This window comes from Myxocyprinus asiaticus, chromosome 28, assembly GCF_019703515.2.
Source record: "Myxocyprinus asiaticus isolate MX2 ecotype Aquarium Trade chromosome 28, UBuf_Myxa_2, whole genome shotgun sequence".
NCBI lineage: Eukaryota > Metazoa > Chordata > Actinopteri > Cypriniformes > Catostomidae > Myxocyprinus > Myxocyprinus asiaticus.
The window spans coordinates 26445631-26471173 of NC_059371.1; the positions used below are offsets into that span (position 1 = coordinate 26445631).

At 37.7% G+C, this 25543-nt stretch overlaps 1 protein-coding gene across 3 annotated transcripts in view; it reads left to right on the plus strand.

Annotated features, from left to right (window-relative positions):
- LOC127419158 (rho guanine nucleotide exchange factor 25-like) overlaps positions 1-25543 on the plus strand; it is a 131820-nt gene that overhangs the window by 14246 nt on the left and 92031 nt on the right. The window contains exon 1 of one of the 3 annotated variants that reach the window (XM_051660332.1): positions 22181-22577. The exons of the other annotated variants lie outside the window; for them this stretch is intronic. Within the exon in view, the coding sequence (XP_051516292.1) occupies positions 22484-22577 (94 nt within the window). The 5' untranslated portion in view covers positions 22181-22483. Of the gene's footprint in view, positions 1-22180; positions 22578-25543 lie in introns of those variants that run through there. 3 annotated transcript variants of the gene reach the window in all.

Below are 25543 nucleotides of genomic sequence, written 5' to 3' on the forward strand. Positions count from 1 at the left end.
AACCTGCAAGTGCTGCCCCAGGAGGAGGCAGACCCAGCCTTGGCATTGCTGTGTCCGGTGTGAGCTTTATGCATCTATTTGGATCGCACGCAGAGCTTTAGAAGCTCCGAGCAGCTCTTTGTCTGCTTTGGTGGACAGCGGAAAGGAAGCACTGTCTCCAAACAGAGGATTGCCCTCTGGGTCATTGACGCCATCGTGATGGCATATCAGGCACAGGACGTGCCACCCCCTGCGGGGTTATGAGCCCACTCTACCAGGAGGGTGGCGGCCTCCTGGGCCCTGGCCCGTGGCGCCTCTTTGGTAGACATCTGCAGAGCAATGGGCTGGGCAGCACCCAACACCTTTGCGTGGTTCTACAATCTCCAGGTTGAGCCTGTCTCGTCCCGTGTATTGGCACGAGCAGGTAAGTTCCGGGACAGCTGGCCGGGTGTACCGCTTATGCATAGAGCCTTTCCCCTCCCTTGAGGTGAAGACGTGCGCTCTTGACTCCCAGTCGTGTTCACAGACTGTGATCCCTGGATGACTTTCCTCCTTAGCCCTCTGGCAGTTGAGTTTGCGGAGAAACTCGCTGCTGGCCCAGTACATGCGCTAATGAGACCCTGTACTGAGGTAGGTGCTCCACATGTTCTGGTTCCCCGAAGGCGACTCCATGTGATATCTTCTGCAAAATCGTTTCCCTGATAGTAAACTGCGTCTTCCTTGGGCAGAGGCCAAGGTCGCCATGCTTTGTAGAAACTCCTTCCCCTTCGGGTAGGACCTACCATGAGACCTCTCCACATAACATACTTCTGACAAGACTCAGTAAGACCATGTGACGTATTCCACTCAAAACACCCCCCCCCCCTTTTTGGGTGGGGTGTGGTCTCTGTGGTGTCTTTCAATTGGGAGGGACACCCCCCGATGTAGACATTTATGGCTCCCAGTCAGTTAACAAATTTCACTCTTTCTGGGGAGAAAAGAGAGGAAAACAGGCCTCGGCTGGGCAAGCCTGTCCCTATTGTTGGGCAGTCGACTTGTTCCTGAAGGACCGTTCGATGCTCATAAGAGTGTTGGGGGAGGTTATGTGACTGCCTGGTGCCCTGGCTACAAGGCACACAGTGGTCTGCCCGTCTCGCACTGCCAGTTCACGTAACACAGTTCAGCAAGTTGTGGCATTTTGCATAGGGACCACTTGTGTCACTACATCGACACAACATTGAGTGAGTGACAGATAGGGAATGTCATGGTTACTTTCGTAACCTCCGTTCCCTGATGGAGGGAACAAGACATTTTGTCTCTCTTGCCACAACACTGAACTACCCGCTGAAATGGCTGGGACCTTGTCTCGGCTCCTCAGCACAAAACCTGAATGAGTGGTTGCACACCAGCTCCTTTTATACCCGTATGTCCGGGGGAGTGGCATGCAAATTCCACTCGCCAATTCCCATTGGCCTTTTTTCAAAAAAGCAGAGGTGTTTGGGGCTCCCAAGAGTGACCCCTAGTGTCACTACATCGACACAATGTTTCGTTCCCTCCATCAGGGAACGGAGGTTACGAAAGTAACCATGACGGTATCCTTATATCTTTTTTTATTTTAGTACCGACTTGGTACTGAAGTACCGGTACTTTTGACAACACTACTGTATCCTATAAATAAGTCATACCGAGAGATAAAACCAGTGCCCAGTTGCTTCCTTGTGCAATTTACTTATTTCATGTGTTGGTTTACAGGTTTTATAATTGATGAACTAAACTTTTCTGTCATCATTTACTTACCTTCATGTTGTTTCAAACCTGTCAAAATACGAATGTTTCCTTCTGTTTTCTAGGTAAGAAACAGTTATGTGAATTTGGAACTGTTTGGAGAAAATGATGAAAATGTTTACTTTTTGGAATGAACTATCTCTTTAACTACAACTAGACTGCTATGAGCTTAACTAAATGAGTTATCTGGAGCTCCTTAGCTGTTTTTCAAAATGCCTGTCTCCTCAAGTTATGCAGTTTCAGTTACCCATCAAGAAGATTTGAAGGGGTCAGAATGGACTTTCCATTCCTTGCTTTGTCTATGGGTAAAGAGGCCCATGCTACCATTGCTGCAGTGGAGCTATAGGCACAGGAGATCACCCATCTGTTAAAGATTAGAAACAAGATGCCTTCTAGTGGTTTCAGTGGAATCACGGGACAGTGCCAACATTCACTAAATCACATGCAGATGCTGCAGCTTGTAAAGAGATAGCACATATTAACTCTCTCTCTTTTGACTCAATTTTTCCCTTTGCCTTGTGTCCTTCTGTCCATTCAGGACATTTTCTCTAATCGGAGCTCTTATGACTTCCCAAATCCCTTTTTTTTTCTCCACTGAGAAAGTTCTATTCGCCCACACTCAGGCTGTGTCTGAAACTCAAGGCAAACTACCCAGAAATTTGTATGAAGGTACTTCCAAAGGAAATTGGTTTTAGAATGGATTCTGAGGCACAATAATGTCATATCTAAAGATCTAAAACAAATTCAAGTGAGCTTTAGAGATAACCAATAAATTATTTAATGAATTCAATGTGTATCAATCAGTAAATGGAATCATAAGTTGAAAATTTGTTTTAAAAAAAATAAAAATGGACATTTATGAATTAATTTACTTCTTTCAACCGCTCCATCAGATGACATTTTTATTCTATCCACCAACCGACCAAACCACATGCACATGATTGTTGGTTATCATAAGCAGCCAAAAGGATCACCTGGTAAGGCGACATTGCTACCATATTTTCAGTTACACTGACATCGGCCCCATTCTGCCGAGTTACTGACAAGCGCCATATCCAATCAGATATGTGTTGTGTGTTATTATGTGTATATTAGACTTTAATTGTGTTGTGTTAATCTGATGTTTATTGTAAATTGGTATATGTCTCATTACCTTCACGACTGCTATGTTGCTCGGAACTGCACCCAAGAATTTCACACACTATTGCACTTGTGTATATGGTTGTGTGACAATAAAAGTGATTTGATTTTGACTTTTTTGATTTGATATCTTTGCATCAATTTGAATGTGTTTACGTTGAACACTGCATCCATCTTCACTATATGGCCAAATGTTTGTGGACACCCCCTTCTAATTAACGAATTTGGTTACTCCATTAAATCCAGTAAAGAAAAATCGTAATGTTCTTTTATGTAATGGCTTGGGCTTTGTGTGCTTCCAAATTTGTGGCAACTGTTTGGGGATAGCCCTTTTCTGTTCTAGCATGACAATGCCCCTGTGAACAAAGTGAGGTCCATAAAGAAATGGTTTACTGTGTCTGGTGTGGAAGAAATTGACTGGCCTGCACAAAGCCCGACTTGAACCCCACTGATCACTTTTGGGTTGAACTGGAACAGCAACTGTAAGTCAGGCCCAATTGACCAACATCAGTTCCTGACCTCACTGATAGCCTTGTGTCTGAATGAGAGCAAATCCCTGCAGCCATGTTACTACATACAGTAGTGGAAAACCTTCCCAAAAGAGTGGAAGCTGTTATTACAGCAAAGGGGGAAATTGATGCCTAAGGTTTTGAAATCAAATGTTCATCAAGCACATATAGTGTCCACAAACTTTTGGCCATATAGTGTATGCTGCCTTTTGACAAGATGAAGACATATTAGTAGACAGGATGTTTCTCACAAACTGGATTCGGACATGCCTTTGTGCCTTCATACCTCCGTATACTGCCATGGAAGGCAGCATTTTTCAGGTTTTGGACACAGCTCAGGAGTCATTCTTTTTTTAGGCAAGTAAGCCTTGTACCGCATCATTTAGCTCTTTCATAACAGGGTTGGCTGAGGATGACTACACAAAAGTTCAATACTACACGTAAGCACTTCATCTGATGCCTTTTGTCTGACTGAATGCTTAGAAACAAAACAACAGGAAAGAGCTGCAGTTTTTCAATGTGAATGGCTAATACACACACAATTTCCTAGGAACTATGACCCTGGAGAGCGAGAGTGAGGTGTGCTCTGAAATAAGCAGATCTCTGCACTGAGATACACTTGCTGAAATGTCATAAATTTAATGGATGTGCCTTTTGATGATACAGAATTTCTCTCTTCTTTAAACGTTTTCTGTAATTAAATATTGAATATTTTTAAGAGACATTTTACCTGAAAAATTTAAATTCTGTCATTACTAACTCACTCTCATGTTGTTCCAAACCTGTATTACTTTCTTCGGTGGAACACAAAAAGGGATGTTAGACAGAGTGTTAGTTTCAGTCACCATTCACTTTCATTGCATCTATCTGGACAATACAAGTGAATGGTGACTGAGGCTGTCCTTCTAATGCCTCATTTTGTGCTCCATGTAAGAATGGAATGGGTTTGGAACAACATGAGGGTTGGCAAATGATGACAAATATATATATATATATATTTGGGTGAACTATCCTTTAATATTTTAAGGCACTGAGGAGTATGTTTTGTTCAGAATCCTTGTTTTATTTATGTAGAATTTTCATGGCTATGTAATTTATATTTAGTGCCTTATGTGCATGCAAGGCTGATATGTCTCAGAACACTGTGAAGTTCAGTTTTTTTTCATAGCTATTTTATTCATCAATCTTCATTTATTATTCAGTTGCAGCAAAGCTTCTTTGCTCTGCAAAGTGTTGCTTTATGATGTGTCACTCTCTTTACAGTCAATAATAATTATGCGTTCAACAAAACAGTAGAGTAGGCTATACCTGCTGTGCAAAACTACGATTTTTTGAAGGGATATTTGACAAAACATTACATACAGTATAATTTTTACACTGGGTAAAATCCTCTATATAAAGTTTGTTCTGCAAGAGATTGTCATCCATTCATAAGCTGGCCCATTATAAAGACCTCTCTCTCCATATATTCCTTGGACAAAAACAAAAACACACATCTGGCGGAATGTGGAGTCAGTTCTCCCATGAGAACCATAGGCTAAGCAAGTTCCAACCTTAAAAGGACCTTTGTTACCACAGTTTGGATCTGCGCTGGCACACTGGGGAAAATTGGTGCTGGGTGTTTTAGGATTTCCCAGTGTGAGTGTATGCATGTGTATTTTCACAATTGCATATTTTAAGCATAATATTCATAAATTAAAATTAGAGTTTGTGGCTTTTTTTTTTTTTTTGTGGATCATGTCTGTAAGTTTTGTGGTCATCTATATGCAAGTGTACTCCTAACAGAGCATGTGAGCGAAGCGGAGCAGTGTGACACTCCGCTCAATAACACGCTCCATGCGTGTGCGCACCGCTCAGCCGCTCACGGCCCGAGCAGACGCTCTGCTCAAGTACCGCTCACGCTCACCGGTAAAAATACGTTCGCTCAAATCCCTCTCCGACATTAAATTTCTCTGTAGTATACTTGGTTCCAAGCACGCACACAGGGGGTAGCTACAGTGGCCCGAGCAACTGCCCCTTTGCCCACATGGGCTGAGGTGCACCTCTGGGTGAAATATAGACTACAGGCCAACATTTATTAAATTATCAAATTATTAGTAATGTACACATCTGAAATTATGTGATTGTATTGTTGTGTTTTTGTATATAAAATCTCGCGTTTTATTTTGGACTGGTTTACAACTGCTGTTAGATGATCGGGTCAACCAGACCTTCATTATCATTTGTAATCAGTCAAATATTTCTCTGTTAGCACATATGCCATTGAGCATCTTCAAATAATACCTTAAAAAAATTCAGTTCTAAATTACCATTATTTACTTTAAACAAGTCATCAAACATGCCTCTACAAGTGATAAAACATACTGTATGTGCGGTGGCACGGAAACTCGCATACGCGCAAATTTGCGCTTTTCAGTTTAAACTGGACCCGAGTGATACAACCGACCCAGAAAACTACAATCTTTTCAACTTTAAAGTCGGTTCGAGTCGTTTATGGCAATAATGAAAACATGGAGTGGTACCAGGGAAAATATTGCATGTAAAAGTGAAATTCATAATTGTTTTTCAGTTGTCTCCGAGGAATGATTATAGATTTGATACATTAATATGTTTCTGATTTAGACTTTGGGTCTGTAAGTTAAAATGAGCAATTTCTCATCCTAATTTTGTGTTCAGTTTTAAAGGGTGTATTAAGTTATCCAGAAAACAGCAGTGAATGTTTTTCTCTTTTTCAGTCTTGTTGCTTTATTAATATTCCCTACAATTGTATATGTACAAATCATGTGCAATCTAAAGGACTGTGGTTATTTATATAATAATTATTATATTAGTAGATACCATGTGCCCCCTTTGTTTTTTGCTTGATATTTTTAAAGCATTATAAAGTGAATCTGGACTTTATATATGTCAAACGATCATGTGTTGTACATGCACTCTTCATATGTACAGCAGGTTTTAACCATGGATTTAACAAATAAAACATATTTGTCCTGCATAAAGTGAGATTTTGTCCAATATTTATATTAGATGAAATGTTTTCAAGTTTCATGTTTAATGATCCTAAAACAAATAAAAATTATTTAATTCACAAATTACACTGCCTTCATTTAAAAAAAAAGTTTTTTTTCTAATGTACAATCATTTATAGATTTTTTCTATGCGCATGAATGCAGCAAGCGATGTCGAAGATGTTATCTGCAACCACTAACATAGAGTAATTTGTTTTTTTTTTTTTTTTTTTTTTTTACATTTCACTCATCGTTAAGGTGTGGATTTGGCTTTGGGAAACTGACCAGCAGTTATGTGCCACTTTATCCCAAAGCAGAAATCGAAAGCAACAGGTGGTCGATTAAGTGAGATAATTCCGCTATGAAATTCTCTATGCGAGAGTGGAAATTTTTACCAACCAAATGCTCAGTTGTACAATAGAGGCATGAAAGCAGAATGCTGCTCCTGCAAATTAGGACACACTGATCTGCAAGATCATACATGTTTATTGGTTTTGATGCAGGAATTTTTTGTGTGTGTTTGCCGGGATTCAAGGAAAAAGGCTTTGCCAATATACAATATTATTAATCTTACATATTCAATTGAGGGTGCTCTAACGTTCGCAACCCCGCAGAACCAGGCCTGCATTATAGGCAGCTGCACTGACATGATGGCAAAACAACAAGATACCTTACTTATCAATTAAGGTACCTTACCTTACTTAAAAATTATTACAGCTCCGCTCCGCTCACATGCTCTGTCTCCTAAACATTGACAAAATTCATTTTTAACTGATATATGCATTTGAAATATCTCATCATTCTATACCAAGAAAAGAGACCAAAAATATTGACAACTCATTTTGCACTACACAGATTTTTATCTAATCAAATGCTCTCTAGAATGAGAACCTAATATCACCTCACCTGCAACCAACTAGCAAGTAGAAAATCATGGTTAATAGCTGGGATATGACTAAAGCCTATTGCCTATTAAACAAAATGAGAAGCTCTATATTTCCCACCACAAACCCAACTGTATCAACAGGAAATTCGTCCACAAATAAAAGACAGCTGCACTTGTCAGGCCATTTCATGGGGTCTTTAATGCACATCAAGCCTTGATTAGTACATAAATAATGACAATTATTGCTATAGTGGAGTCTGTTGTCCACCTCATCCTGTAAATAACTTCATAAAACTACAGGGGTCTAACCTTGCACATCATAAGGGCGACAGAATAAAAGAGAAGAAACAGATGTCATTCTATAGAGCACATGTACAACAAGGGAATCTAAATGAGGTCAAAACATAAGCTTTTAGGCCTGGGTTGTTCTGGAGAGCAGACATATTCTTAGGTAAATGCTCCAGAGTGGGTGACATGTTGATAAACTGCAAGCCAAACCTTGACACCCAGCAACCATCAGTCATCATCCTCTCAATCAGCTTCTAAAATAGGATGAGCCCCTGACATATCATAAAGCTGTTGTGCTGTTTGTATACTCCACTGTGTTGTGTTATTAATTGAATGTTGATATATGATGAATGATGGGTGAGATGCAACCCATTGTTGATCGATCTGTGGTTAAAGACCCCATGAAATGGCTTGATCAGCACAGTTTAATTCCCTGTGTTGAAAAAGGAAGTTTGGATAAGTCATATTGAAGGGATCATCACTTTTATTTTTAAGTAGTCAATAACCATGATAGGGATGATAAATAGCCATGAACACGATTTACTACTTTCTAGTTGGTTGCAGGTGGTATTTGGGGGAGGGACATACATAACCATTTGAGAGAACATTCAAGGCTGTGAATTTTAAATGTGCATATCTGCTAGGTAAGGTTAATTTTGTTATCTTTCAGGAGTACACTAGCATATAGATGGGTTCAGAGGTTATAGACATGGACTAAAATCCACAAAACTTCAATTTTGCTTTCATTGAATCTTTCAGGGAGGAGCTTGAGAAGTGGATGGGCCGTGTTTTGTGTGTACTGGACTTGGGCTGTTTTATGTTGGGCCTTTCTTACTGCAGTTTATTAACTGTAGTACAAGTGTGCAAAATTGGACGCAGTATTCCTGCTGTTTTCAGTACTGCAGTACAAGCGTGGTAATTTGGACATAGTATTCCTGCAATTTTTAGTACAGCAGTACAAGTGTAGTAATTTGGACATAGTATTCCTGCAGTTTTCAGTACTGCATAAAAAATGTGGTTATTTGGATGCAGTATTCCTGCAGTTTTCACTACTGCAGTGCAAGTGTGGTAATTTGGACGCAGCATTCCTACAGTGTTCAGTACTGCATTACAAGTGTGGAAATTTGGACACACTTTTCCTGCATTCTTTAGTACTGCATTACAAGTGTGGTAAATTGAATGCAGTATTCCTGCAGTCTGCAGGACTGCAGTACAAGTGTGGTAATTTGGACGCAGTATTCCTTCTATTTTCAATACTGCATTATGAGTGTGGTAATTTGGACGCAGTATTCCTGCAGTTTCCAGTGCTGCAGTACAAGTGTGCTTATTTGGATGCAGTATTCCTGCAGTTTCCAATACTGCAGTAATATTCTGTCCAATTTACCACACTTGTACTACAGTTAAAAATTGCAGTTATTTTTTGTAAGGGTACACGTTCTTCCAAATGCCATAGCAAAGTCACCATGATAAACGTAGCTCTAGGGAGGATAGCCTTTGATCCAGTGCTCACAGTAAAAGGGAGTCTGACATTACTGAGGAGTCATTTTTGTCTCATAGTATTACATACAAGTAGACATGGGGTTTGTTCACACAGTCACTGTTTCAGATTCATGTCTGTATTTACTAACAGGTGTGACTCTCAAATGGTTCTATACATACAACAGGAGACAAACACAGGTTGAATAATGCCTGTATAAACCGGTAATAGATGATAATCCTCAAACTCACAACAGCCAAGAGTAATGCCCATAACAATAGTGGAAATGATGCAACTAGTTATCGTGTGTTGTTTCATTAACACTGCACACATCAATACTCAAAAAATACTTTAGGCTATTTTAAGATTTACGCTTTTAAATTTCATAACAAATTTCCATCAAATTTAGCTGAGTAAGATTAAGTAAGATTAATCAATTCAATTTGATGGAAATTTGTTATGAAATTTAAAAGCGTAAATCCAAAAAATATGCAAGAATATTATTTTTGAGTGAACCGCACTTTAAATTCGGATGTTAATCCTAAAAATGTAAGGAAGTCACATCAGGAATGGTGTGTGGTTGCCAGTATCTTTCATAATCGAACTGTGTACGAACAGAATCGACAGTGGATACAGCCAGAGAGGCTGGGGTCTGTGTCTGCAGCCATAAAAATTTCACATACTAAAAGCTGTTTTTGTTAGCACATAATGATCTGCTTCTTTAGGTATCAGAGTACAAAACTGGTCCACAGTCAGCACTTCCACACTGTGATGTTTTATGAACAGAAACCACAAGAAAAGTTCAAGGACTGAGGAAATGTTTGCTGATCCAAACATCAAAATAAGATTTAGAGTAAGGGGAGACTTTATAAGGAAATGGGACCAGATGAAGTTTGGAGTCTGTATACATTATAACTTAAAACAGATATGCCTTACATAATCTTAGCATTAATTTGTGCTTGTCTGACTGTGGTGAACGTCAAGATGTGAAGTTGCAAAGAAGGAATGTGTTTACATTAGATAAACCTATACATTTAAATCTCAAAACTAATCTTTAAAAATCTTTAGAAATCCTCCTCAGGACATCTTTGCGACTAGATTTATAGGGTCTGGGCGGAGAATGTTAATGTAAGTTGAGGTACTTGTGTTTAAGTGCAGTATGCAGGGGTTAGGGAGTTTTTGGTGAGAGGGATTTTGGGAGTCACCGCCTGGTACCTTTCACATTAGATTTTTAATGCAGCTGATTCTGTAGTGTCTATGTATGTATCACTGTCTCCAAATCAGTGATGGGGAGTAACTAACTAAAAGTAGTGGCGCTACTAACTCAACTACGTTCCTGTAGCATGAAAGCAGCTCAGCTATTTTCACAATAGCTTTTCCTGTTAGGAGCTAAATTTTTGAACGAGTTTCTGTCTTCATTTCAAGAGACTAAATATTTAATTAATTGCTGCTGTTTATCACTATATTTCAACAGTTATATAAAATAGGTTTTTCTAGTTTTATTAGTTTAGTATATATTTTAGCAATGGCAGTGAATGTAAAAACAACTGTGAAACGGCATAAAAACCCCCATCAAAATTGCTTTTGATCTATGCTAAGTGCCAGGAAAAGTGTATACTGGTCTAAAGTCAGCACAAATAATGTCAAATTTAACTTTTGATGACATTTAAGTATATTTTGTCTATGATTCATGTCTGTATGCAAGTCTGATGTGTAACTGGTGAGTATACACACCTACCAGTACATCAAATCTCTCATTCAGAAGTTACAAATGTTTTTGTGTTGTTTTCTGCTCTGATTTGCTCACAATATTACAAAGTGGTTGCAATGATCCCATCTTGATGAAATGTAAGAGCTGCGTTTAACTCATAAAGAATACACAGAAAGCAACTGAGGCATATTAATGTATATGACTACTATGATTACACTGTAATCTGGTGGCATGAATAAAGTCTGTGCTTCATAATTTTCTGATGTGTAGTTTGACTAACATGAGTATATACACATTAAATATTTAGGACCGTATATTGACACTATAGTGGTTTTTATTCATTTAATCTGTTAAAATTATGACATACCTTTATACTGTCTGGGTGTTATGAATTTGGCATCGTCCTATGTGTATTGCCAGTTTAATTATCTCCATCTCGATTATTTTTTTAATTGAATTGACACATGTAATGACAATACATGTCTAAAAAATTTAGCAAAAATCAATGTGTTTTATCCCATCTCTACCCCTTCAACACTGCTTGACTTGGGCAAAACAAAGCTGTGTCACTTGAAAGATATAACTTTATTGTAAGAATGATAACATTATGGCTTTAAATTTTGAAATAGAAACAAAAACATTAGTCAGATTATGTTGCATCCCACAGTGCAGCACACTGAAGGAATATGGACTTTTGGTCTCAAACATTGTGGCTCGGTCATATGGTGACATCACATAAAACAGGCAAATGGGCTATCAGGTGATGTATTAGAACTTCTGATTGCAGAATAAAAAATATCATCAGATTTTTATATATTTAAAAAAATATTTTCTTTTTTTAATAGCTTTAATAAGCTTGACTTTAGTTTGAAGTTGGGAGTAGCTTGTAGCTTGGGAAGCTACAGTAAAATGTCCGATTATACATACTCCCCCACTACATAGTATGCAAAAAGCAGTACCTCTGAATACTCAGTGTTCATGATACAGTTGGTAAACAATACCCAGATGACACACTGCATCTGCTGAGATTCTGAAGTGTGCAACAAAATTCACCTGCATACCACCAGAAAGTACTTCATTAACAACCACAAAGTTCTTCATCGAATTCTGCACATACTATGGAAGGAAATTACAGGAATTCTGTGCATGTTTATATATGACATATATTTGCATGTGCGTGAGTGTCTGAATATGTGAGCATGCTCACATTTCTGTATATATTTGTGGAAGTTTCCTGGCCAATCTCTTGGCCTGGACTTGGAGACAGACTAGCAAACAAAGTGCAGAGCACAAAACCAGCTCGCTGCAGCCAACCGGCTTTCTGCCAGCTCTCTCTCTTTCTCTCCATCCTTCCACAGTTGCTTATTCATACAAGCCTAAACTGGAGTGACTGCTTTTGGAAAGAGGAAGAGAAAGATGAAAGAATGAGAAATCATTCAAAGAATCCTAATAAAAATTGAATATGGCGTAGGTTCAGTATGTGAAGTCATTACGCATGATTTAGAAATGGTTGCAGAAGGAGAAAGAGGGACACAAAACATTTTAAATTAAGGGAATTTAGGCACAGTTGTAAATGAAAGGACAGTTGTGTTGATTATTGCATATTTTTACTTTTGTTCAGAAAGTGCAATGTTTCCATGCTGCCTTGAACTGTTAGAAATATCATTGTTCCCTTCACTGTTAAAGTAGGGGTCTTTAGTTGGCTGAGCACCTTTTTTTCCTCCTTTTTTTTTTTTGTAAATAAGGCTAATGCTTGAAATTGGTAAAAACACATAATGCATTTTATACTATATACAGTACATATCCACCAGCTAGACTAGCACCAAACCAGCACTACCAACATAAACCAGCCTAGACCAGCATGGGAATTGCATGCTGGTTACATTTTTTTTTTTTTTGGCAGGGTAACTTTAAATAAGTTTATGAGTATCCAATTGTTAGCTAGAAAAAAAAAAGGAAAATAAAAGAAGACAGAAAAAGCAAAATATTGTAAGCCTCGTGTCTTAAAGTCGCCTCAGAATATGGGACCCAGAGGTCTGGATGTATTTGCATTAATCCTCGTGTCCATGTAGTAGGAGATATGTTTGCATGTGTTTATGAATATGAGTGTGTCAAGGGAAGAGTCATAAACAGAGGTAATGAAGTGGAGAGAATAAAGAAATAAAGAGTAAGGAAAGGAAGGGAAAGAGAGAGGAATGGCACGAGAAAGACAAAAACAGAGAGAGGGAGTAAGGAGAGACGATAAAAAGAGTATTAATGCACACTTCACCTCACATTCCCTCTTTGTTTCTTTGCCCTGTTGCCATGGAATTCTAACGTGTCTCTATGCAGACAGATTACAATATTCAAATGCCAGGCATGATTTATTACAACTTGAATATTCTTATTTGTTCAGCACAAGAAACCGCTGTTCTGATGGTAGAAATAACCCTTTTATATTCATTTTCATTCTGTTACTCAGTTCATATTCAAGTAATTGAGTTTTTAGACAGCCAAAAAGATGCTCTTTTAGCAGACTACATTTTCATCAAACAGTCCTAGAAATGCCAAGGAAATGCCTGATTCTTGCTTGGCCCTTGGGTTTGACAGTACATCAGCTAAGAAGATTCTTGAGACTGGTAAAAATTATTTACTCAGGCATATAGTATATACTCCCCCTACTGACCGAAAATGTTAATGCACCCTGTATTAATGTGTAACACTAAATTTAGTGTTAAAAGAGGTTTTGAATATTATTTGATTTGTAGATCAAACCTTAAGTGAGAGGCTTATTAACCATAGGATCACATGATTGTAATTTATGTGATACATTTTGTATAATAAATACACTTCAAAAGATGTTGACATGGCAATTTAATTCACATATGTAGCTCATTTGTGGATTCTCAGGATGTTGATTTTGAGGGAGGTATTTGCCACCAAAATTATTTGATCGCACATCTCAACTGAAAAACAAACATGATGAGTCATGTATAATTTCTTCAAATATTGCGCTGGGCCAAAAGAACTGGTCTAGGAAAGAGTAAGGAAGAGATGGAGAGATTAGAGAGAAGAAGAGAGAAAAGTGCAATACAAACATTACCATGAGAACTACTGTATGTGTTGTCGTAGCCATGCAGGTCAGTTTCTCTCTGTAGTAAGCACTGAACACATGAACAGATAAATACAAAAAGAAAAGCACCACATGGTTAATGTCCAGCAAAAGTTGTTGCATCTGAGAATGCACTTAGAAAACTTTTTAGTTTTAATTTAATTTGTCTTCCTTTTAACCAAATCAAAATACTGTTTGTTCTGTTCTGTGCAGTTGGATTATATACTGTAGGTTATAGGCATTTACAGCTGTCATCTGTCCTCGCAAGTAAATCCTCTGCCATTCACGTCACAATGCAGACACATCAGCATGACAGGTTGCATTAAAGGCATTAAAGGAATAGTTCCCCCAAAAATAAAACTTCTGTCATATTTTAATCACCCTCATGTAGTTCATACAAGTCATTCTGTTTCAAGTCTTCTGAAGGCCTGCGATAGTTTTCGGTGAGAAACAACCTGAAATTTAATAAAGTTTTTAATTGAAAATCTTGTTGTCTGTTGCACATTTATGAGCACTATGAGAGAAGCTCGTTCACTATGGCCCCCGCATTCAAGTGAGAATAATGCAGATTTTTAGCCCTAAACAACGCAAGTCCTTGTGTGAACATATCAGCCACTTTAAATGACACTAATAATGGTTTGCAGTGACAAAGCAACCGGAAGTCATTAATTTTCAATGAGTGTTGATGATTTGAGGCGACATGGGTGCCAGGAGCTGCTGACAATGCAATGTGGGCGTGTCCAACAATGCAACAAATTTCAGAACAGTTTAACTTTATTTGACACAATGCAGCGAGACAATACACATGCACAATGAACGTCACCTGACTTCCAGTGAGTTACTGTAGTGTAGTAGAGGGTAGGCAAGACAGAGGAAAAGTTAATGTCACTGTGAGTGATTTCATTGTTCTACATGATTTGTCTCTTTCCACTTACAGGGATATTATAAAAAAATATATAAATAAAACGATGTGTAGAAAACCATGTCATAAATTGTCTGTAGTCTGAGTGAGTTTGATTCATGCATTTATAATGGTTCATCTTGTTCATGATATCATGCATTGAGCACTGCTGCAGTTTATATAAAATACTTTCCCCTCCAGAATGTTAATTTTCAGCAGCAAGAAAACGGATTCCTTATCAAAATAAAACAACATCTTATTTTTATCGCCAATGCATACAATTTGTGATCAGATTTTGAAAAGCTATGGCCAGTTACGCAGCCCATTACATTAGGGCATCTAGCAGCAGGAATGAATATTAGCAAACAACAATACAGTACGACTTCCAGTAATTTAATAACTGTCACCTTGAATGCATATGTTGTGAGTTGTCTGACCCGGCACCACTCTGTCATGCCTCCACACACATATCATTGTTAAGATCAGACTTAACTGTACTTGAGGTGCATGTAATGAACTTAACTCGCCATTCTTTTGTATGCAAGGATAAAAAACAATGAATAAATATATCTTCTGTTGAGTGATACTAAAAAATATCTGGCACACACTCAGTTATTCTTACTGGTTCGACTTTAAAGCAGTTAGCACTTAACAGCCTCTGTACAGACGTTTTGCATCCTTCACACATGGCCTGGTGGGAAAATGGTTAGTTCCATGCCCTTATTGGCTCATCTTTCTTACTGCCAGCCTCTGTGCTTTTCTGCAATAGACACAGGGTAATCGGACTCTAGAGAAAGGCTAATTCCACCAACACACATGCACACTTACACAAACATACACACTCACACACACACATTTAGCACAATCCCCAGCTGCTCATGTACTCTGAGAAGAGAGAAGAGGCCTGCTTTCCATTTCCTGCTCTTCTTCAACAACCTCCCCTAGCATCCAACATTCCAACAAACACACACACAGTCAGTTGACACACTCTTTCTTGTACTTACATGTGTCTTAAATCTTTACATCAGTAACAACCTTCCACTGGGCTTTTCACACTTGAAATTGTTTTGTGTTTTGATATTCTATTGTTTTCCCTATGTGCTCTCTGTCTTGTTTTTTTTACTCTGCCCCCCTCATTTTCCCTGTTATCTATCTGATTATTAGTTCATATCCCTCACCTGCCCTCCTCGGTTGCTTCCCGTTTTATATTCCCTCTGTTTGTTCTGTTCTGTGCTGGTTTGTTTTCTCTTGTGTATTCTATTTGGTTCTGTTGGTCCGTTCTGCTGTTCTTTTATACCACTGTTGGATTCTTTTTTTACAAGGTCTGTTCTCAGTTTATTTGGCGTTTGTTCTGTTTTGCCCTTATCTTTTTCAGTTATTTTGCCCTCACATGGGTCGTTTTGTTTCCAGCCCTGTTGGCTGTAGTCTGGGCTACATTTGTATATTCTGCTTCCTGTTTTTTATAACTCATTTAAATATCAAAATGACTAATTTTTTAAAATGTATCTAATTATTCTGTGAATGTTTGCTTGGGATTCCCGTAGTGATTCTTTGGGAGTTGTTCATGTGTCTGATGTAATTATTCAGTTCAAACAGGGTAGACAGTCTCGTGCTTTTGCGGCTACCAGCATTTTTTCTGAACTTTTTTCTTTTTCCTCTTTTCTCTCTCACTACCGTGATACTGACATCTTTACCTGCAGTAATGTTATTAATGCATTGGAGTTCATGAGTGCAAAGTGACACGGTCAGAGATTTATGAACAAAGTATGGAGCAGAGACAACATGGTGAGTTACAGCAGAGAATTGAGCAGAGAAAGAAACTATTTCAAACGTTGGGCATCTCCAGGACAAAAGCTCAGCTTAATCCGGTAAACTGTGTTTGTGATGTTTGTGGTCAGGTTAACATGTGGTGCCCTGGTGTTTTGTTAGAGAAACCCAAGAGAAAGCAAAAGGAGATACTAGTGTGATAAAGATACTATCAATCTGTGTTTAAAGATGTGATTATTATTAGCTGGATTAATGTTGTAATTTATTTATTTGAAATATAACTCCATTTAAAGCTGCACTATTTAAGATTTTTTTTTTTTTTGGTTAAAAATGAGCAAATTGCCATTATTGATTAAGTACATAAACAGTTCAAAACAATGCCCTTACCTTATCCCGATTCATTTCGGTAAGCCTATAAAAATAACTTGTATTTTGGCGTGAAATCGCTGGCTTATGTCGTTCCTCTTTGTGTCATGATGTCATGTCCGTAAACACCGCAAAGAAGTACCGGCTGTCACGTGTTCCAGCTGAGGATGCTGTTCAGTTCCATCAGTCACAGTCACACGGTTCAGGATGGCATCGTTGCAGGCAGGATGGATGTTTGTTATCTGTTTGGCAAAGTTGTTTACTTGCTATAATGCTTGTAATTGGATAAAGTATGTTGTCTGGTAGGGTCATGCTTTTATGAATGGGACATTACTCGTGTGTTTATTGATTGCGATCCATTGTCAGGGGAAATTACTGTGCGTGTTTACTAATAATATGTATGACTTCTGAAATGGACTTCTTGTACATATTATTTTCAGGTTTAATAAAGTGTATTTTATTCCCATTATTGCTTGTTTTATGTTTTTAGTTTATAGTGTGATTGGGCCAACAGTTTCACCTGATTTATCAGCTGCCGTGTTCATTTTTCAATTTTAATCACAGTTTTAGTCTTTTGACAAATGTCCTTTTAAAAATAGTCAATATTTCGTCATGTTATATTTATTAATTTTAGTCAGTTTTACAAAAATGACATTTTAGTTGACTAAAATTGACAACGTGCAAAATGGACAAAGTGTCAAACTGTAACAGACCAAACTTTAATCAAATATTCAAATTAGAGCCCGATCGATACCAATTTTAGAGAGGGAAAATTCACCGATTACCGATATGGTGGCCGATATAGTAAATTTTTGAGCTGGAATGAAAACAGACCTTTTCTATGTGGATTGTACACCGATTTTGTCACCGATATGACTATGCAAAGGTACTCAGAAGGCTGCTTTATTAAACAAATATTTTTATCAAAGAATATTTGACATTATTATTATACATAGTCAACAAATTCTAGAAATGAACACTGAGAAAATAAAGAATAAATAAAAATATAATAAATAGCTTAATAAACATCAGTACTGTTAGTATAAGTCAATTGCTGACCATTAAAATAAAGAATAAATAAAAATAAAATAAATAGCTAAATAAACATCAGTTCTGTATGTTTAGTATCAGTCAAATTCTGACCATTAAAATAAAGAATAAATAAAAATAAAATAAATAGATAAATAAACATATGTACTGTTTAGTATCAGTCAATTGCTGACCATTTAAATAAAGAATAAATAAAAATACAACAAATAGCTAAATAAACATCAGTATTACTGTTAAGTATCAGTCAAATGCTGACCATTAAAATAAAGAATAAATACAAATAAAATAAATAGCTAAATAAACATCAGTACTGTTTAGTATCAGTCAAATGCTGACTATATTAATACTGCCGAGTCAAGATAAACAGATAAGCAGCGGTGTTAGACCGTATTCTGCTATACAAGTTCAGGGGAAACCAGTTTAAATATTACATTTTATAAATGCAACGACTGGAATTGTTGAAGGGGGTACCAAACTGTGAATCCTGAACAAAACAGTTTGGTGAATACATGTTTACTAATTAGCTTCCACTCAGCTAACAACAATGAAAGTAGCTACGTGATTAGCTACTATAATATCGGCCGACCAAAATATCAGTCGGGCACTAATTCAGATATTTAGAAAAATCAATAAACATTTTCTAATGTAAACTTTTATCAAACATACAGTATAAATGTACATAGGCGTATTGTCCTTGTTGTGAAAAACCTGAGCTCCTGAAATAATGTATAGATGGAAGTATTAGCTACTTTTTAGAAGTTAGACTACTGTACTCTGAATTCTTCATGCTTTAGACTTATTTTCCATGAAAGGATATTACAATACGTGTAGCGTGTTTCTTATGGAAAATGTTCTCACAACACAAGTTACACAATGCAAATTACGATTATTCTGACTAGCACATTTAATTCAAGTTCACGTTCATTCGTTTCGTTGTGCAGATGTAAGTTGTTCCATAAACGTTGTGGATATTTTGATGAATCTCATGTATAAATAGGATGCATTTGAATGAGGTATTTACCCCGTTTTAAAACGGTTAATTTAGCCGGTGGTAGCAAGTTCAACTTGCGCAGCTCAAGCAGAGAAATGCCCAACACACTGGATTAATGGATTAAGTGAATCCATATCTAATATCTTGTATTTACAGATTATCAAGATGTTTCTTCTGTTTGTATCTTGCACTGTTAATATCTTGCAGTATAATTTTTATCGTCATATTTTCATCAACAGTATGCTTTAATAAAGTCATTTAATGATCTTCATGATGCGCCTTTTTCGTCTCATCTTCGTTTACGTTGACAAACTATTTTTTTTCCGACAAACGTTTTTATTGATTTTGTTGATAAGATTAATGTACAAATAATGAAGTCTTACACTGAACTTGAATCAGCAGTATCACAAGTTTCACCTCATAAATTGATAATAAAATACAATACAAACATTAATAGTCGATAAAACACTTGAATAATCATATTAAAATACTTGTAACTGGTGTTGATTTCAGGAGATTCTGGAAGAGTCGGTATATAAGAGCTCTGACTAAATTCGAACACCGCCCATATTACTTTCTTATATTAAAGAGGCCCTATTATGCTTTTTGGGATTTTACCTTTCCTTTAGTGTGTAATATAGCTGTGTGTGCATGTAAAAGTTCTGCAAAGTTACAAAGCACAAAGTCCACGCCAAAGGGAGTTACACTCTCCCACAGAAAACACTGCTCCTGAACTGCCTGAAATGCCTTGTTTGCTGTCCAGCCATTACTTCCGTGACTTAGCTATGTCCCTATGTAACACATTTGCATAATGCCCGCCTAAGGGCTACTTTGGTTATGATAAGTGGCCATATATTTTTGATGTGCTCTAAGCGGTTGACCAATTACAACAGACTGGGCCAGCTGACCAATCAGAGCAGACTGGGCTTTCGGAAAGGGGGCTTTAAAGAGACATGAGCTACAACAGAGCATTTCAAACAGAGGGTGAAAAGAGGTGCTGCAGCAATGTACATTATGAGAAAAATATGTTTTTTGTACATTAAAGCATGTGGACCCCCAAAATAAAATTATGATCCTGTAAATGTGCATAATATGGGCTCTTTAAATACAAAAGATGTTCTAAGAGATGTTAGGCAGAAGTCAATATTCATTTTCTTTGTATGAAAAAAGATGCAATGAAAGTAAATGGTGACTGAGGGTGACTAAATGAAAGAATTATCATTTTTGGGTGAACTTTCCCTTAAGTCTTCTGAATTATACTACAAAAGTAATATTGTCTCCTTAACGCTCCAGTTAACATGTTTGCCATCACTATTCATCATTTTTAACTGTTTCCCTTGAACGCTGAAATGAAATGCACCACAGCAATGTTTTTGTGACTGTGCAAAACACATAAAAATGTAATGAGGTCAGCACTGAGGCAGTTTAAAGGAATAGTTCACCCAAAACTGAAAATTCTCCTGCCATCCCAGATGTGTATGACTTTCTTTCTTCTGCTGAACACAAAGATTATTAGAAGAATATCTCAGCTCTGTAGGTCCATACAATTCAATTGGAAGTTGATCAGCACTTTAAAGCTCCATAAAGCACAGACAATCAAAGTAATCCAGTGGTTATGTCCTCTAAAGCGATTATGAATGCTTTGGGTGAGAAACAGATCAATATTGAAGTCCTTTTCACAATAATTGTTTAATTCTGGTCGCTCTTCAATGTGTGTCCATGAGGGGACCAAGTTCACACTGCCTCTCGCTTGATGTAAACGTGTTGGCATGTTCGTGCTAGAACTGACACGATACAATCGGAAGTGCAGCTTAATTTGTTTACTAGAGAATACTGTTCAAAAGCTTCATTGGTTTTGCTTTCTTTTGAACATGGCAACACACTCGCATCATGCGAGAGGTAGCGTGAACAGATTCCCCTTATGGACAGCGCATTGGAGTGCGACGGAAGTAAACAATTGACCAAAACCTGTAAACATTATTAGCTGAAATGTAATATGTATCTTCACCACACCCAACTCTTTGCCTATGTACTGTATCTTCCCAGTTCTGTAACTTTCAGGACTCAAAGGCAGATCCCCTGACATCCAGTTACCCTCGTGATACTTTAAACTCTGTGTATAGTAAACACAGCACACCCATACCTTCTCTCAGCAGGCCTATTATTGGCCCTCTGGGTGGAATTGGCTGGCGAGATACCATAGCTCGCTTTAGCCTGGCACTCCTGATATAATTACCACATGTAATTGCGTGTCATTAGGCTCGTGAGCAGATTTTTTTTTTCCACCTTGTTTATCTTGGATCTAACTCACAAAGGGCTGGCATTCAAATCGGCTTTAGCAACAAGGTGCCTCTAACTGCCTTGATTACAGACTCTTGAATAATAGATTATTCTGACATTGTTATGGTTTTATAGGAAAGTCAAGCTAAATTGACAGCATTTGTAACATAATGCTGAGTACCACAAAAAAAAAATTCTGCTCGTCCCTCGCTAAAAAAACCCCCATAAATCGCTGTTACAGTAAGGCATTTACAATTGATGTGAATGAGGCCAGTCCATAAACATTAAAATAGACTATGTTTCAAAAGTTTAGTTACAAGATGTAAACATTATACGTGTTAACATGATTTTACTATGATTAAAATCACTTACTAATCTTTTCTGTGTAAAGATAAATCCAATATTACAACTTTGTTGTCCTGGCCTCATAATGCCAGTAAACCCTGTAATCTGGTAAACTCTAACACCTGAATCTCTTGTCATGCTAAAATCATATTATCAAGTATAATATTTACGTCTTGTGGCTATACTTTTGAAACTATATGTATTTTAATGTTTATGGACTGGCCCCATTCACTTACATTGGAAGTGCCTTACTGTAAACACGATTTTTGCTTTTTTTTTTTTTTTTTTAAATGACAGACGAGTCAAAATTATTTTGTGGTAATGAACATTATGTCACAAATGCTGTCGAATGAGCTTAACTTGTACTGAACCTGGAAAATTCCTTTTAAAGAGAGCAAAAAAGACAAAGTCAGATGGTTCAATGGAATGGAGACAGAGAGAGAGAGAGAAAACTGGAGTTTAGGTGGAACGCAAGATGAGGGGTAAAAAAGGGGGAGTGGGAGATGTATCCTGGAATAACCAGTAAATCGAGCTGCTGACTCCACCCCCTCACCCCCTCCTCTCTCTCTCTCCTCTCGCTCTCTCACTCTTTCTCTCTGGCAGTCTTACAGTCTGTCATTTGAGCAGACAGTGAGAGCAGCAGAGAGGAAAAACAGTGAGACTGAGTTGCGCTTTTGCCTGTCGTTGTCTCAATTCTCTGTGCAGTGACAACCTGAGACTGGATATCTGGACACTATATGATTCCCTATCAAAGTGGAGGACTTTTGCTTTCTTTTTAGGATTAAGTTTGAGGTTGTCCCAACACCTCTTTGGAATTGCCGCTACAGGGACATCCCCGGCGTGAGAATGTATTTGTGTGTATGTGAGAGAGAGCGTGTGATGTGCCGTGCCCATGCCTGCTAATCTTATGGTCAGCGACTGGGGTAGACCATGAAGGGGGGCCACCATCATCGGGGCTGCGCCTGCCACCACTTGTTCCGAAAAGTCCTGGCAAAGTGCGGCTGCTGTTATGCCCGGGTCAGAGGTCAGTGACTAACCCTGTTGTGTCTGTAGGAGCAAGCCTCAAGTGGCTCTTTAATCTACATATTTGGCTGTGATTCTTTAAAGAGATCAAGGATAATTAAACTACTTCATCAATTAGATAGCACAGTGAGTCTTTGCTTGGGAGTTCTTTAAGTCCATTTTATTTGTATAGCTCTACTGACAATTTACTAGTATTGTTTCAAAGTGTCCTTATTGTTTTTTTTACGGGCTTTACAGCCGATCATGCCTTAATGCATCATGGGCTTTGTTGACTTCTGTCCAATGTTTCTGCTGTTATTTCTGTTTTTTTTCCCTCCGACACTAGTGTCTTGTTTTTCTTTTTTTTCTTTCTTTCTGTGATCCTCTCCAAATATATCTCCCATTCCAAATCTACTTTATCAGATGTTCACCCACCTCTTCCTTATCTCTCTTCTCTAAAGCACATCATGTTTTACGTGTGCATGCATTGCATCACATGCATGGGTGTTTGTGTGTGGGGGATTTGGAGGTGAATCTTTTTTTTCTTCTGTTCCACTCAGCTGGAGCAACAGATGTCTGTCACTTCTCATGGTTACGGTTTTTCCACACAAACACTTTTTTACTCACTGTATCACTCCCCTTCTCAAATGCATACACATTTAATTGTAATCACGGAGCAAAGCAACAGCATGTGTGTGCACATGTGCATTTATGTGAATGTGTGTTTATGTGTTAAACATAGTACCATGTATTCATGGGGGGCTTTGGGTGGTCTAGGTATGTGTAGCACGTGGATAGATGAAACACTGGGGGAGCGAGTCGCACAGAAACATTCCTTCCTTTCTCCAGCAGTGCAACTAAGAGAGAGACCAAGTACAGCCTCTCTCTCTCTTTCTTTGTATGTGTCTTTTTCCCTTGCTTTTTGACTTTTAGTGTTTTCAGCTGGTTGTGGAGGTCTCAGTTATTAAAGGATATTTAACCCAAAATTGAAATGTTTTGTAGTCATGTAGTCACCTTCATGTTGTTCCAAACTCATATGACTTTCTTTCTTCTGTGGTACACAAATAAGATGTTTGTCAGTATGTCTCAGTCACCTTTTACTTTCATTGCATCTTTTAATTTACAATAAATGCAATGGAAGTGAATAGTGACAGAGGCTGTCATCGTTTCACTGGGAAAAAAAGTCAAAATCAAGAATTTTCATTTTTAGGTGAACTATCTCTTTGTGTGGCAGGACAAACCTTTATGACTGACTAAAACTGTTGATCATATGGTAAATGTTGGCTACGAAGGAAAATATTCTTGAGATTGCATCCATGTATGGGTTCTTGCTATATTCCATCTGTTTCACCCTTTTGGATTTGAAATTTTACAGTTTATGTAATTTCCTAAAACATGCAACTTTAAAGCATTCTACACATGCTATTTTATCATCATTGTTTATCATTGTCAGATGCCTCTAGTTTAATCTTCAGTGCCTATGTAATGGATATTCTTCATCTGAGCCAGAGTATGCAGATTTTACCTTCACTTAGGAGTTGTCTAAGTTAGCCGTAGACAATTCACAAGTGTTGAAATACAGTAAGAGCCATGTTAGGAATTTAACCAGTTGTGTAAGATTGGGGACCAAATGTAAAAGTTTAAGAATCTGCTATTGGAAAACCCATACTGATCTACCATTAACCAGTCCAGAACACTGGGGGGATGTGTCTAAGGGCTGCTAACACTCTGAATTATCTGTTACTACTATAGTAACTAAAGAGAGTCCTATTAATTTCTTTACCATTTTCAAATTATGCTTTGAATTTTCCCTTACGAAATTTAACAGAACTGCTGGAATTACACTTTGAATTGACTTTATCCATGTCCTAAACAAACCTTATGCACCCATTAAGTGTCAATGGAGCTCTGCAGTTCCAATGCACATGTGTGCAATAACTCCAGCTTCAGAGAAAGAATATACAAAAAAGCGAACCTGTGAGTGAAAAAAAAAAAAAAAAGTGGAAAATGGCAGTGCACCTGTTCACCAGAAAACGTGTTAATCTCGGAGGAGTGATGCTATCCTCTGGTTAAGTGTACCAGATCTCAAATGCTGCTGAAAGATGGCAAATAGAATTTTAATGTTGGGCATTAACATCAAGCTCTCCAGCTTAAATATAAATCTCTGTTTCAAAACCTAGTTAGTTGCCTTGCTGTCTATTGCAAAACATATGCAAAATCATTCTAAGGTTCCATTCAGACTGATCAGGTTCTTGAATAAAAAAACTTCTACTGTAGACGCAGTGAAATTAATGGAACAGAATGCAGATGTCTCGAGACGCATTTTTAAAAGTTTGAAGTTATTTTAACTGTACACACAATCTTAAAAACCTAGTATTCCTTTGCAGGAGTCTGAAAAAAAAAATTAAAAAATTAAAAAATTAAAAAAAAAACAGCGAAACATCCACAATGGTCAAAGACATCAGTCTAGTGCATCTTTACATTTGTAAAACAATAATAAAAAAAATAATAAAAAAAATTCAGATGGACACAAATTTTTAATTTGTGGGTGAACAATTCCTTTAAGGTAGCATCATAACTGAAATGAAATCTCGTAAGTAACTGTTTTGAATGCCCTATATAGAGAGTTGGGGTACTCTAGTTCAGACTCTGACATGAGTCGGAGTTATGAGTCCAATTTTAATGGACTTGTCACGGATTCGGGTGCATTTTTACTCTGACTTGACTCGGACACGAGCCTTGTGGACTCAGAATATTTTTCCGAGTCCAGCTGAGTCCATGGCATTTGATTTGTGATGCAATGGACAAAATAAATAAAAATAACGAAACAGAAATAAATGGACACTCTGTCTGCAAGCAGTTGTAGCACCCCTGATGTCGTAGACGTAGCCAGAGTTTGTTTCACCGTGTTGAGCAAACACACCTGCAGAGCAACACACTCAGTCAACCAATACGCTTTAATGTTACTACAGAGACTGCTGTATAACA